The sequence below is a fragment of the Solanum tuberosum genome, unplaced genomic scaffold, assembly GCF_000226075.1.
Source record: "Solanum tuberosum cultivar DM 1-3 516 R44 unplaced genomic scaffold, SolTub_3.0 scf00155, whole genome shotgun sequence".
In the NCBI taxonomy this organism is placed as follows: domain Eukaryota; kingdom Viridiplantae; phylum Streptophyta; class Magnoliopsida; order Solanales; family Solanaceae; genus Solanum; species Solanum tuberosum.
The window spans coordinates 880,208-891,931 of NW_006239081.1; the positions used below are offsets into that span (position 1 = coordinate 880,208).

The 11,724-nt window shown below is 29.1% G+C and overlaps 1 protein-coding gene across 1 annotated transcript; it reads left to right on the plus strand.

Annotated features, from left to right (window-relative positions):
• The first annotated feature begins 6,989 nt into the window (after positions 1 to 6,989).
• On the plus strand, positions 6,990 to 8,601 carry LOC102604427 (zinc finger CCCH domain-containing protein 20). Its single transcript, XM_006353517.2, has one exon. It carries the CDS (start codon positions 7,005 to 7,007, stop codon positions 8,211 to 8,213), a length of 1,209 nt encoding a protein of 402 aa, XP_006353579.1. The 5' UTR covers positions 6,990 to 7,004; the 3' UTR covers positions 8,214 to 8,601.
• Positions 8,602 to 11,724: the final 3,123 nt, after the last annotated feature.

Genomic DNA, 11,724 nt, shown 5'->3' on the forward strand with positions numbered 1-11,724 from the left:
TCTCTCACTTTATACAATTGATCTTTTTGTATATGTATACCAAAGCAGATTATACAACTATTTTTTTTTGTATATGTATAGCGAATTATACATATATATGTTTGCTATGGAGCGCAATTATACATATATACCGTCCAATAATTAGTCATGACAAATCACACTTATTATTAAGTCTATATTTATGGACTATTAAACTCGTGTTTTTCTTGCGTTCATCTAAAATCTAATAATTTTATAATATATATGTATATGTGTATATGTATAAATTCTAAACACAATAAATGAAATGATTATGATAAAATATCGAACTCAAAATTTATAATTTCATGACCTTTCTGGGGTATAGATTTTGCATGAATTTTCCTTATTTCGAATTGATGTTTAACTTTTGCTCCTCAAATTTGTAATCTTTAAATACATGTCTTCTTAAAATAACAATGTTTAGCAAAGCTCACTATCCCACTAAAATGGGCTGATTGGGCCATAAGGCCCACTCAATAGAAGTAGCCATTGTGAAAATGTCATAGTTTGCAAATGTTAAATTACATGTTATAATATTTTATCTATAAGGTTGGATAATATATAAATAAATATTAAATCTAGATTTAATGTTACTTGAAAAGGTAATTTCTTTTGATTCAACTTGGATGATATATGAATAAATAATAAATCTAGATTTAATGTTACTTGAAAAGGTAATTTGTTTTGATTTAGTCGTATTATCTGTTGTTGCTATTATTATATTCTCCTTTATTTTAGCATGACTTCTTTACTAGATGTGTTTCCTTTTCATGCTTGAATTTGATATATTTTACTAGAATTAAAATTTTATCGAAAATAGTCTCTCTACCATCATACCATAGGAGCAAAACTATGTACACATTATCCCTCCGCCATTTATGCAACTACACTAGATATGTTGTTGTTTAGAACAAAATTTAACTAATAACCTAAAAATAAATATTTGTGTAAATTAGCCAATGTTTGATGTGATGGTTGATTATGATTATTTAAGTTAATTGAATATGACATTTAAAGATAGCTATTTTACTTTTAGACAAAATTAGTGATATGTTGTTGAATATTTATATTATATAAAATTAATTCAACGGTTGATATTTCATGCAATATATCTTTAATGAATTTCTTGCTTGCTTCAATTATGTCACATCTTATCATTGAATTTTATGTCCTTTCTATCAAACCAAAATAAGACATCACAAAAGCTAAATGACATACTGGTTGTGTTACAAAATGTTATTTATCAAACACACCTTTAAGTATTTATGGACGTGATAAAATAACCCACAAGTCCATTCAAGAAGATACGATAAAATTGAAACGATACAAAAAAAAATTGAGAAAAAAACCCAATTTATTTAAGTTTGAGTGGTATTGAATTCGTTCATTTACTAATTCACTATTGAGTACATAGATTTCATATATTTAAAATTAGATTAATTCAAGTCAAATGTGTCATTTAAATTACTCATGAAAAATTTATATAATTACAAAATGTTATTTATCAAACACACCTTTAAGTATTTATGGACGTGATAAAATAACCCACAAGTCCATTCAAGAAGATACGATAAAATTGAAACGATACAAAAAAAATTGAGAAAAAAAACCAATTTATTTAAGTTTGAGTGGTATTGAATTCGTTCATTTACTAATTCAGTATTGAGTACATAGATTTCATATATTTAAAATTAGATTAATTCAAGTTAAATGTGTCATTTAAATTACTCATGAAAAATTTATATAAACAACCTTCTCTAATCACTTTTTTTATGTATTTTTTAAAAAACAGTAAGGAAATTTTAAATTTTACTATTGAAACTCCAAGAGTTTTCCTTGTGCGTGAATAATTGTTTGTGTGAATTACTATTATTTAGTCCATGTTGACTCATTCCATCTCATCTTAAATAATTCTCAAATACAATTACTAATTCACTTTTTTTTTTTTTTTATCAATTTAAATTATTTTAATTTATTTAAAATTTAGTTAAATCCGATCATTTAGCACGTCGAAACACTTTGGTAAATTGAAAATTTCTTTAAACATTCTTCAATTGCTTGTTGTTATCATCATCAATAAAACATCATCATAATCATTCAACTAAAGTGACCTCAACTTTTACCAAAGAAGGCAATGGATATTTCACTTTCATTTTACCAAAATTCCATCCATCTTTTAGAAATTATAAGGGGATTGTTCAATACTGTACAAAATAATAATAATAATAATAAGTAACTATAATTAACAAGAATCTACAAAAAAAAATGGTCAATAAGAAATAAACAAATTACTGACTCTTTCAAAAGTTATTTAGGCTAAAAAGCAGATTATAATAAGACCAATTTAATTCTTATTAATTTTAATTTCTTTGTTTGTTGTTTTATAATTTTTAACACCTAACGAAACTTTTTTTTCTTTATTATAATTACATATAACATATTAAATAAAAATATGTCATTTTAAAATTATCTCAACAAAAAATTTCATAATTCAATTTAAATCTATTCATTTTTTTATGGGTGGAAAAGCATTAATAAATGTACAAATCAATAGTGAGTTCAAAATTAAACAAATCATATTTTTATGATCTAATTTTACTGTTCAGAGTTAGGTATTTATTAAATTGTTATTAATAGTAAGTTATATGAGAATATACACGTGTAAGCAAATAGTACAAATTCAAAAAAAAAAAAAAGTGGTACGACAAAATTAGATTTTATTATTGTCCCCTACTATAGTGGCATTGCCTTAAACATAACTCGTGGCGGGGTATCACGTGATTTATCTCCCCACCTATTTTTTATTTTTTTTGACTTTGACTATTTCCTAACCACTTTTTTCGAAAGGTGGTTGGATAGGGCGAGAGAGAGTGACGGAATCAGAATTTTTATTTTTCTTTTATTTCGAGGGTGGTGTGATGGGGTTTGTGGTAGAATCAAAATTCTTACTTTTTCAATTTTGGCAATATCCCAACCACTTGTTCTCTAGAGGGTGGTAGCCGGTGGGGGTAGGAGGCGAAAGCTGTGACGGAGCTAGAATTGAAATCTTAAAATTAGATAACATAATCACTCACGATAAAAGTAGAAAATTCGAGCCAAAATTGAATGAGATAATATAATCAATCACGATAGAGTAAAAAATTCGAGCCAAAATTGGATATTCGACCAGTGAGAGTTTTTACAGCTCCTTAATTATTGTGCTAACTCTTTATCTTGTGCCAAGAGATGTCAAAATTAATATATATAGATAATTTATCAAATTTTGACATATCTATACCCCTCAAACAAGAATAACTTCGTTGGTGAGCAGGAAAATATAAAGTATTGAAACGTATAATTTTATTTGTCCACTTTAAATTAGTGATGTTATTATATATTAATCAAAAAATAATTATGAAAACCCAAATATTTAAATTTTAATTAAGCGCATCTCCATTTAAAAGTCATATAATGTCTGTGTAAAATTTATTGGCAAGTTATTGAATTTTATGTACGGAGAATTTATTGTTCACTTTATTAGTGTGGGCTAGAAATTCTTTCCAACAGGATTTGAACACTTGTAAAACCTTTATTATAATAGTAACAAACACCTCTCAAAGGGGCTGTATTTGGTCAACAAAAAAAAATCGATTTTTAATAAAAGAATTTGAATTTGAATTTGAGCATCAAAATAAAAATAAAATTCTCGTAAAAATATTCTTCAAATAATTTATATAATGAATGAATGACCTATTGATCGCTCAAACTTAGATGAATTGGATAAATCATGCATTTATTGACTAATTTTATCGCCTTTTATTTATGAGATAATAATTAAAATACGCACAAATTAATCTGAACACCATCATTATAAATGAAAAAGATGCAAGTAGGTGAAGATTTAGTTTTGGATACTCCCCAAAGTAAAAAAAAAAGCTATATGGGAAGTCATGTGCTTCTTGAATGCTCACAAATAAATCCATCTCTACGTGTCCAACCTTATCTATCCAATTTATTCCCCTTTACTTCATATCAAATTATCTTGTTTTATTATTATTTATTAGCATAGACAAATAATTTAAGATTTTAGGGGAGATATTTATATCTTCTAGCTTAGTATTTTATTATTAATAATATATGGCTCTTGGTTAGCAAAAATGGTGACAAATGGTTTCATTGAATTGAAGTACTTTGCTTAGTGGTGTTAGGTTCTATCCATGAGGAGGCTCAGATGATTCGAGTCGAAGTCATAATCGAACATAACACTAAATACTTATTTAATGAGCTTAATTAAGAAATAATTTATTTATTTATTTTATTATTAACATAGCATAGACAAATAATTGAGATTTTAAGGAGGTATTTATATATTCTAGCTCAATAATTTATGGCTCTAGGTTAGCAAAAATGTAGACAAAAGGTTTAATCTAAGTGCTTTGTTTATTAAGTAGTACCATTTAGGTTCCATTTGTTAAGCTAGGCATAAAATTAGAGGATATATTCGAAAATAACTTTTTATAACCTCCCAAATGCCTATATGACTATAGCCTATTGTAAAGAAAAAAGAAGTAAAAAAGACTATAGCCTATAATCTACTTCACTTCATTGATTTTTGTTTAATTGCAAGTCTTTTTTATTTTTTTGTTTTAAAATTTATAAGTGTTTTTTTTTTATGAGAGATTATTATAAATAACTGATCTACTTATAAGATACTGAGATTTGTGTATTTTCTTATATAGAATTCATTTATATAATTACATTAATGTTGTAAAACTTAATAACAAAAGAATAATATAAAGATGAAGACAAGAAGATTATAAGACAAGAGGAACAATATAAGATAACTTTCTTTCTTTCAAGTGTTTACCAAATCTTCAAGTGTATACAATATGAACCCTTATGCCTCTATTTATAGTGTCACATAGAGACATACAAAAGGTTAGTCATAAACATGGCATTAACATGAATATAATGGGGGAGGTTATGGAACTGAAATGTTACAAGAATAATGGTTATAAAGTTGGAGGTTATGGTTATTTTCATAATGGAAGAAAGTAATAGAGATAATGGGTGAGAGTAACTTCTTGGTGTAGTGGACATCCACACTATAATATTTTATAACAATTAATTATATTATTATTGTTGTTTTAGAATTTTATCATTAACAAGGTGCAATTATGGACATGAATTTACCAATAAACCCCTCAAAAATTTCACTTGGGAGGGACAAAAATGTCCAATAATTTCAACACAAATTGTAAAATTTGGTCACACAATTCCCGGCCCATTAATTACTCTCTCTTTCCATTTAAATCCTTCGAAAACAATTTTTTAAATTTTTGTGAGATAAGTAATAATAAAATCTGCGCACTGTCTAAATTCTATACCTCATCAAATGATGTTTTACTAGATACGTTATTTAAAAATAACATCTCTACTTTTAAAAAATAATGATAAAATCTGCGCACAATTTATTTTCCTATATACTCCATTTATTTTACCATTATCAAAGTGAAATAGTGGACAAAAATTTGTCAATGAACCCCTCAAAAATTCACTTGAAAGAGCCAAAAAAAAAGGTACAATATTTTTTCAATACAAAATGTCAAATTTGGTCACGCAATTCCCGGCCCATTTATTACTCTTCTCTTTTCATATAAATCATTCGGAAACAATTTTTCTATTTTCATCCGATAATAAAAAAATAAACATATAACCTTATAAGATTTCACTAGATATATTATTCAAAAATAACCTCTCTATCTTCTTAAGATAATGATAAAATCTACGTATAATTTATTCTTCTCAAATCCATGTAATGAAATTTCACTAGATATGTCATTATTATTATTATTGTTATTATCTTTACATTTAAAACCCCTCAAGTCTGCAAAAAGCCTATCCGCCGCCTAGGGAACTCTAGAGTCGTCAAATGTAAATTCTTATTTTCTAAAGTCACCTTTGGTCATCCTTAATTACATCACCAACCAATCATATCAATCCACACAAGTATACAATATTCTTATCCACAACACGTGTCCTTTTTAATAGAAAGCAAATTTCATCCTCTTTGCCCCCACCTAGATTTGGTAATACTCTATTCCGATTTAAATGTTTTACTTTTCTTTTTTTAGGGAAGAAAGAAAAATATATCCCTAAACTATTTTAAATGATATGCAAATGTCCTTCATCATACTTTTAAGACGCTCCTATCGTTCAAAAGCTAGAGCATATATGTCATTCACTTTAACGAATGACTAAATAGGGACACGTGACACAATTTTATCCGTCGATATGATATTTAATAAATGTCGATTCGATGGATATGATTATGACATGTGTATGTCCGTTAGTATAAAGAGTATAATATGCTCCAGTTTTTTAATAACATGGGTATTAATGTCCCAAAAATATAACGAAAAATATCTGAATATCATTAACGATAGTTCAGAAGTATATATTCCTTTTTCCGTACTTTTTAACATAAGTTTTTAAGTTGCAATATTTATGTGATAGATTAAAGATTTATAAAATACAAAAGTTTCTTCTGTCCTTTTTTTCTTTTAATTTTATGATCAATAAAATTAAGATTTTTAAATTAAAACGATGAAAAATACTTATTTTAGAGCTTAAAACTGAATTTAAAATATTGATTTAAGATTTAAATTTTATAGATCATTATCGATATATATTTTTTCAATCAAATCTAATGAAGTAGTTTTATTTTAAATCATTGTTCAATTAATTTATAATGTTAATATTGAATTTTAATATATATTTGATATTTAATATAATTATAAAATTTTGAGCAAAAATATTGTATTCGATTCAATAATACGTACGTAAACTTCTAGCTCCGTCCCACCGCTTTAATACGACTTTCTATTTCCATAATTTACTTGGCGTGTAATTTTAGCAACTCCCATTATTTTAACCGCAGTGGAACGTCGAAAATGTCTAGCTCACAGTTTATATAACTTAACCATGGTTAGTAATTCCTAACCATGGTTAAACTCCACTCTATCACCCCCTTTATATACAAACCATCATCACCGCCTGAACTTCAAATCGCCACCACCTTTTCAACTAGCAAAATGATCGGAGAAAGAAGCCGTCGGATTCCGACGATCGATGTTCCACCGTGGCCGTACTCCGATGATCAGACGGTGAACATGCAGTTCATGCTAAGCCCTAGTACAAATTCCATTTCTACCCCTAATAATTACAATTACAGTAACTTTGTTGTTGAAGATGATTATTCTCTGTTTTTACAAAACGATGCGGAAGATATCGATGAATTTGAGTTGGAAAATCGTGAGATTGAACTTCCGGTTGATGTTTACGCTTGTGATAATTTCAGGATGTATGAGTTTAAAGTGAAGAGATGTGGACGTGGAAGGTCACACGATTGGACGGAATGTCCGTATGTTCATCCCGGTGAGAAAGCTCGCCGGAGAGATCCACGGAAGTTTCACTATTCCGGTACTGCATGCCCGGAATTTCGTAAAGGGAATTGTAACAGAGGTGATGGGTGTGAGTACGCACACGGCGTATTTGAGTGTTGGTTACACCCAGGTCGCTATCGTACGCAGCCTTGTAAAGATGGTGGTAACTGTAAAAGAAGGGTTTGTTTCTTCGCTCACTCGCCTGAGCAACTCAGAGTATTGGCTCCGGGTTCGGGTTCAGATTCGCCTCGACGGTATGTTAAAGCTTTGCATTTTGTTTCATCGCCTGAATCGAGTTCGCCGCCGACGGAGTCACCACCGATGTCTCCGATGACGGCGAACTCGTTTACCTCACTGAGTCGATCACTCGGGTCGAACTCAGTGAATGAAGTAATGGCTTCACTGCGTCAGCTACAGTTAAACAGGTTGAATTCCATGCCTTCATCATGGAATGTACATATGGGTTCACCTGTACTCGGGTCACCTAGACGACCCATCATCCGACCCGGTTTTTATAGCTTACCTGCAACTCCATCTGGAGATCCGACCCGACCCAGAAACCGTTGTTTCGATCTATGGGAAAATGGGGAATGTGAAGAAGAACCTGTCATGGAGAGAGTTGAATCAGGAAGGGATTTAAGGGTGCAGATGTTTGAGAGGCTAAGCAAGGAGAATCCACTCGACGATCCGGTAAACCCGAACCCGAATTGCAATTCGGGTCAGGGTCCAAATCCGGATGTCGGGTGGATTTCGGATCTGATCCAGTAAATGGTGGGTCTTTTTTGTGTTTTCCTCATTTTGGAAGCTAAAATTGAAGGATATTATGTATATTATTATTATATAATATAGTAAGAATTTAATAGTGGTAATGGATATGGGGAATTATGTTTGGTTGTAAAGGGGAAAGTGAAAATTTAGGAAGTTTTTTTTTGAAGGAATTGTAGGGAGCTATTATTATTATTAAAAAACAAAAATACCCCAATCTTTAGAACGATTTTTTTTTTATAAATGTTTAGAGCCAAAAATGGCAAAGTAAAGATGGGGTGTTGTGTTTGTTTTGATATTTGAAGAATGGCAAATTGTAATCCTTTTGTTGTATGTTTATGTACATTTATATATTATTTTGTAATTTGTAATGTTATTTTTATTATTGTTATTGTTGATTGTTTTTTAAGTTTCATATTTGTTAAGCTAGAGTAATTCTCTTTATGTCAATTGTTTAACTAACTAGATTGTTTATATCTTGAGTTGAGGGTCTATCAGAAAATAATTTACTTTTGAGGTAGAGGTTAGGTCTGTGTACTCTCTATTCGCCATGGATTTTATTTTATGGAACGATAATGGGTTAACTAAGGTGCAAGTGCGAGGATCTATCGAAAATGATCGTTCTACCTTAATATAATTAGGTTTGAATGTGTTTTTATCTTTTTTTTTAGATTTTATTTTGTAGAACTACGATAAGTTTTTTGAGTAGTATTAGCCAAGAGAATACGTGACATATTTTTGGTATGCATTTGCATAATTTTATCTTAGTTAAGATCATACTTTTTCATTAATATATAATTTAATTATGATTAATTTTGGCATGTACTTATTTAAACATTAAGGAGTAATAAATAAATAAATATTTAGGAAAAGACAATGTAGTACGTACTCTTTGTCATGTTTAATTTTTAGAGGCTGCAGATGTTGTACGTATTCACAAGTATGATGCAAAGTGTAAGTCATGCCCCAAATACAAAGACTATCTAATCAATCGTTTCGTTTGGTGAGTGAGATAAAAATAATAATTTTGAGATAAATCTAAAATAAAATGATAGATTTATCAAATCTCGTATAAAAATGATTTTTATATTTCAATCGATAAAGTTTTCTTATCTATCTTTATCTCACCGATCAAACGATCCCTCACAATTGTGAGGGACATAATGGAGTTGCCAAATGTGTGGAATTTTCTTCTGGTACAACTTTGTTTAGTTTGCTAAGGGTGTTTCGACAGAAAAGGCAAAAAAGTAGAAGCAACACAATAGGCCATTATTGGTGTCATAAATACTGTAGTTTCATATGATCCAAGAAAACTTTATAATGTGTTTCATGTGTTCGATATTAATTGTCTCAGATTTCTTTTTATTTTATAAAAAATAACTCAGAATAGATAAGGGCGGGCGAGGGATTATGCAACGGGCTAAAAAAGTATTTTCCTGATAAGAGATAAATAAACGATGGAAGATCTAGCATGTGTCTGTCTTTGATTTGCGATTCAAAATAGAAAATTCGTGTTTAATTTTTATGAGATAGAGATAAATAGAAATATTAAATAATAAATATCTATGGTGTGAAATTTGTGATTACCACAATCACTTTCATTATCACAATCAATTATTGATAAAGAGCGATAATCATTCTCAACAATTACAAATCGTACAATTTCATTAAGGTTGATAATTTATAAAGTCCACCTAAGCAAACTAAAAAAAAACAAATTTCTCATCAATTTTGAATTTAAGAGTTCGCTTGGATACAAGTTTCTTTCTAAGAGGTGAAATAGAATAATTCGATCTGATCAAACTTGATAACCATACTCTAGTAGAGCATTATATGACCCATTATTGTACTATCTTTTAAAAGTATGATGACAAGTGTATGTTGCTCCAAAAAAGTAAGATGATAGGACAATTTTTGGGACACAATGGCATTGCCATATTTTGGGGCTTCTCTTCTGATGCTGTTTTGCTGTTTTTCTAAGTATGTTTTGACATAAGATGCAAAGAGAAACAAGCAACAAAGGCTTTACTTGGTGTCAGAGCTACTGTAGTCTCAGATGGTCCTTGATAGGTTGTGTCACTATTTAGGATGTGTGTGTTTATTTATTCGTTTTTATATAATTTAGGAATTGTTTCATTAGGAACAAGTTATTCTATGATTAGTTATCCTGAGATAACTTATTCCACTATATATATATGGGATAACTTATCTCATCGGCTATCACTATGATATAAATGGTGAGATAAATTATTTTAAACATGGCAACCAAATGAGACAATAAAATTGTCCTAGGATTAATTTTTTATCCCAAGACCATGTATTCTTAATCCTCACATCAAACGACGTGTTACTTGTGTGCATTCAAAATTGGAAAGCATGAATGTCAGTTGGAACCAAATTAACGTGTCTTTTAGCTTGACCGTAAACTATGACTCTGACAGTAATGCAAACGTTTTTATTTCTTCTTTGAGATTTATGAGGACTTAGTTCTTGAATCCTCATTCTTCCTTTTCTATATAGATTTTTTTTTCTTTACATAGTTTGTCAATCATCAAAATACCTTATAATCTTAAATTTAAATACAAAGATGATGGTAATTTGATCCAATTTTGTTATTTTTGTTCTAGTTTATTTTGATTTGACTGTAATTAGGAGTCGCCATTATCATTAGTTATGAGTATCATTAATACAATTCATTGGCCATCACCATTCACTATCATAAAAAAATTACCATTATGTGATTACTATCGGTAACCATCACAAATAGCTAGTACCCATAATCACTATCAATACTATCACCATAAACTATTTGCTATACCTATTAGTAGAGAAAATGACATAAATAGTCTCTTAATCATAGGAGTAGGTCTAAAATGGTCCCTTGACTATATACTTAACGAATATAGTCCTTTAACTATTCAAAAATTTATCAGCTTTGGTTCCTTAACTATACACTTACCGGTTTTAGTCTCTTAACTATAAAGTTACCAAGTTTAGTCCTTTAAGTATTCAAAAACTTATCAGGTTTGGTCTTTGTTCATTTTTAATATAAATTGCTTAGGTTTATATTAACGAAATTCATGCCTCGAGAAATTAAATCCTTTAGTAATTTTTTCTGTTGTTTCTCTCTCTCCGCTGCTTTTTCTTCAAATTAACCTTATGCGAAGAACCTTAACGATTCAAAATAAAATTCACGAGGAAAGAAAGTATAAGCCATAATTTTATTCAACAGAGGATAAAATGAAGCATATTTATTGCTACTAATGGCTTGAATATGCAAAACTTTATTATAAAAAGAAAAAAATTATTTCCCGTTAAATCCAACGTTTGTACTCCAACGACTTCATTGAACATAATTGGTTTAATTTTTCAGGAATTGAAACTTATAAAATGGTAGATTTGCAATTTTTTTTAAATAGATCAATTTTATTATTCTATCCATTTTATTTTACGTAAAGAATTTGAGTAAATTAAATAAAATTCGCACTAATTAGAATATTCAAGTGCAGCTTCA